At 41.5% G+C, this 3,637-nt stretch overlaps 1 protein-coding gene across 1 annotated transcript; it reads left to right on the plus strand.

Annotated features, from left to right (window-relative positions):
• The first annotated feature begins 497 nt into the window (after window positions 1–497).
• Window positions 498–1,571, plus strand: LOC128276706 (fibrinogen-like protein A). Its single transcript, XM_053015165.1, has one exon. It carries the CDS (start codon window positions 498–500, stop codon window positions 1,569–1,571), a length of 1,074 nt encoding a protein of 357 aa, XP_052871125.1.
• The last annotated feature ends 2,066 nt before the right edge of the window (window positions 1,572–3,637 follow it).

The raw sequence follows: 3,637 nt of genomic DNA on the forward strand, positions 1-3,637 counted from the left end.
GAAAGTAAAAAACGGTCCAAGTCTAATTAATCAGCAAACTTGTTCCAGCCAAAGCAAAAGAGTGCATCACCCCAAAGTTCGTTGTTCGGCAAGCACATTACAGTGTCCCATCATTATTTTTAAGTACTCACATAACTATCTAGCTATGTAATGAAGATTCTCTTATCACCAATTTATTTATAAACCATAGATTTTAATATTAAATCAAGTTATTGCTCGTAACTACGTAATCGCAATTTTAACCAACACCAAGTTAACGCTGTTCTTGTTTCTCTATTCCTATCTAAAACGAATTTTGGACGCTTGAGCTCATTTGTGTATTTTGGAAACGATAAGTCAGCAGAGTGTCGTAGTGTCGTGAAGTGTGTTTCGGAAGCATGGTGCCTCTAGCATGGACAGTGTTCTTGTGCATCGTCAGCAGTGCTAGAGGCGCGATTTTCGACGAAACTGATTTTGCTACACCATGTTCTGCTAGCTTCTCTGGATATGCTCTCGAGATGCTCATGGTAAAGCTGGACCACATGCAGCAAAGTGTTCTGCAACTACAGATCGAATCGGCCAAGCAGCGGGAAGAGCAAGTGCACATGACCGTGGGACTAAACAACATGCAGCACAGTTTTCTGGAGCTACAGACCGAATTGGCCAAGCACCGGGAAGAGGCTGCGCAGAGCCAAAATGACAGCCAGCCGCACATGCAGCACTGTTTCTTGGAGCTTCAGAGCGAATGGGCCAAGCACCGGGAAGAAGCTGCGCGAAGCCAAAATAACAGCGATAAGAGCCTGGTTGATATTAAGAGGGCCGTGCAGAACAATTTCGATTCGATGCGTCGATTGGAGGATGATGTTGGTCGCAACTTTACTCTCCTACAGGAACGATCATGGCAGATCTTTGCACTACAAGCTACGCATACTACAATGAAGACCAATCTTCTGTCATATGTGCCCTATCGCTCGTGCAGTGACATTGGGAATGCACAGTCTGGGGCATATATTATCCAGACGAACGGTGCAAGTAACCCTTTTATGGCGTACTGTCAGAGGGATGTGAAGGGTGGAGACAGCTGGTTGGTGATACAGCACCGATTCGATGGATCGCTAAACTTCTATCGCAACTGGAAAGAGTATCGGGATGGTTTCGGTAACATTGAGAATGAGTTCTGGATCGGACTGGAACGACTACATCAGCTGACATCGGGGCGACCCCATGAACTGATGGTTGAGCTGAGAGACTTTAAGGGGAATTATAAATTTGCAGTCTACGCAGCATTCGAGATCGGCAGTGAAGCCGAACAATACAATCTGAAAACCCTTGGAGCGTACCACGGAACTGCAGGCGATTCTCTGTCATATAACAAGAATATGAAATTCACGACGTACGATCGGGATAATGACGAATATAGTTCCGAACATTGTGCTGTGATAAGTGAGGGTGCCTGGTGGTACAAAAGCTGCTCGCACTCCTATTTGAACGGGCCATATAAGAATATAGATGGTAACTCGATGATCTGGTACCACTTCAGCAATTCCCATGAAAGACTGAGCTTTTCAAGAATGATGATCCGACCAAAATAAACTCTATTGTATATTCGCTCAAAATCAGTTGTGCGTTTTCCATTCCCTACTAAAGACAAGAAAACCTCCAAAAGATCAACGTACGTCTCGAAGACTAGAAATAATCATCCTACAATTTGAAAATGGCCACGATAAAACGTGGCCAAAAAGGAGAAGACCTTAAGCGCCAAACGTCAAATCAGAATAGCATCTGCTTCGGTCCACAACGTACGCTTTGCCTGGTCCGGAAATCTTAACCCGAGCAGCGACTACTTCCATCACTATCTTCTTCTACAAATATAAATAATCTATATCTTCTTCTTCTTCTGTCTGTATATATAAAAATGGTTGTTTGTCTGTCTGTCTGTCTGTACCGCATTTTCTCCAAAACTACTGAACCAATCCGCGTGAAATTTTCCACAGCTTAGTTTTGTGACTCCGGATTGTGAATAGGAAAGATTGACCCTCCCACACCTCCGGGGAGGGGGGGGGCTCCCATACAAACGTAACGTAACGTAACGTCCCATACGTAACGTCCCATACAAACGTTTTCGAGCCAATTTAACCAAATTCGGCAGATGGGAGTTTTGGGGAAGGGGAAATGTTCTGGTGAATGTCTGAAACCTCTCCCCTCTTTACAAAGGGGTCTCCCATACAAAATTTGGGTTAATGTAAGCAAAACTTCGATAATTTTAAAGCAATTTGAGCTAAAGTCATGTGGTGCGAGTTTTGTCATGTATCCAATGGGAAGCCGATCGGATACGTCACCGGGAAACGGAGGAGTAACGGGGAGCGGGAAGGGAAATTGAACGAATACGTCACCGGGAAGCCCGATCGTTTGAAAAGTAGGAGTAACGGGAAGCGAAAAGGAAAACTGATCAGAAGCGTCACCAAGAAGTCCTCTGAAACGCCTCCCAATCGAGAAATAAGGATGAAATAGGGCGCAGCGACGCGCGCCGGGAACTGCTAGTAACATTATAAAAGTAAAAAAAAACCTTATGAAATTTCGCACAAAAGAATAGAACAACAATGTATTTGCTGTAATAACACTACCAACTTTCATCGCATTATAATGACTAGCAATGATTTACTTAAAGCCTTGGCATCAATAATACTTAATTTTACTTACTTTGCTTTTGTATCTTTGTTTCCTGTTCGTGTAAGAAATCTATGAATCTGCACTTGTTGTGGAGAACGGCAGGATTTTTTTCTGATTGTGGTTTTGTCCATAAAATTGTGACAATTCAAATAATAGTACGTCCTAATTCACTCTTTTCTTCATTCCCAAAACTGTTCAATTCACAATATTTCTGAAGATTATAATTAACAAAATCGTACTAAAACTAGGTTGACTGTCGATAGGTCCAAAAAGGTCGAGAACGAGCCGATAAGATGAATAAAATTACATTGTGACAATTGCAATTCATTGAATTTATTTTCATCGGTTCATTTTAATCGGTTCACCCAATTCGAGAGAATTCATTTTCAATTCATATAGTCTCAGCCTTGACAACTAGATGGCGCTAAAGTCGGTTGTGCTATAGCCATCTGTACGTCGGACGTTTGGGCCAAATTAAGAATGTTGTCCGCAAGAGGGCGCTAGCGAGAGGCGGAGAAAAGGCCCAAAAGCGGGGAGACTTAAATCAGGCCAAATTTCACATATTTCCCCTCATGGCTGTGTGAAATATTTCAGATTCTGTTGAGTTGGGACTTTGTGTGGAAAAAAACATGCCTTTTGCGTGTAAAAAAAAATTAAAAATTATCTACTTAATTAAATACTCATGATCAGGTTAAGAAGCTTTTGTCTGTATCTAAGAAAATTGGATTTTATCAGGCTGAGAAATAGTATTACTGTCAACTATCAATACTGTTAATCTCTTTTATCCTGGAAAAGGAATTTTGAATTAACACTTCAACAGAGAAAACGAAAAAAACCTTGCTTAAATAAATCACACTTCCACGATCACAATCCGGATTTAGGAAAAATGATTTATTTGGATTGTATTTCTTTTAGGAGAATCGGAAAAAAACATTCTGGCTGTAAATTTCAAATTCCTGGCCGTGTAAAACAAAAACAACAGACCCCA

Source organism: Anopheles cruzii, unplaced genomic scaffold, assembly GCF_943734635.1.
Source record: "Anopheles cruzii unplaced genomic scaffold, idAnoCruzAS_RS32_06 scaffold02150_ctg1, whole genome shotgun sequence".
NCBI classification, from domain to species: Eukaryota; Metazoa; Arthropoda; class Insecta; order Diptera; family Culicidae; genus Anopheles; species Anopheles cruzii.

Excerpts from the sequence above, each read along its gene's own strand:
- LOC128276706 (XM_053015165.1), top strand. The coding sequence starts at position 498 with ATGCTCATGGTAAAGCTGGACCACATGCAGCAAAGTGTTCTGCAACTA.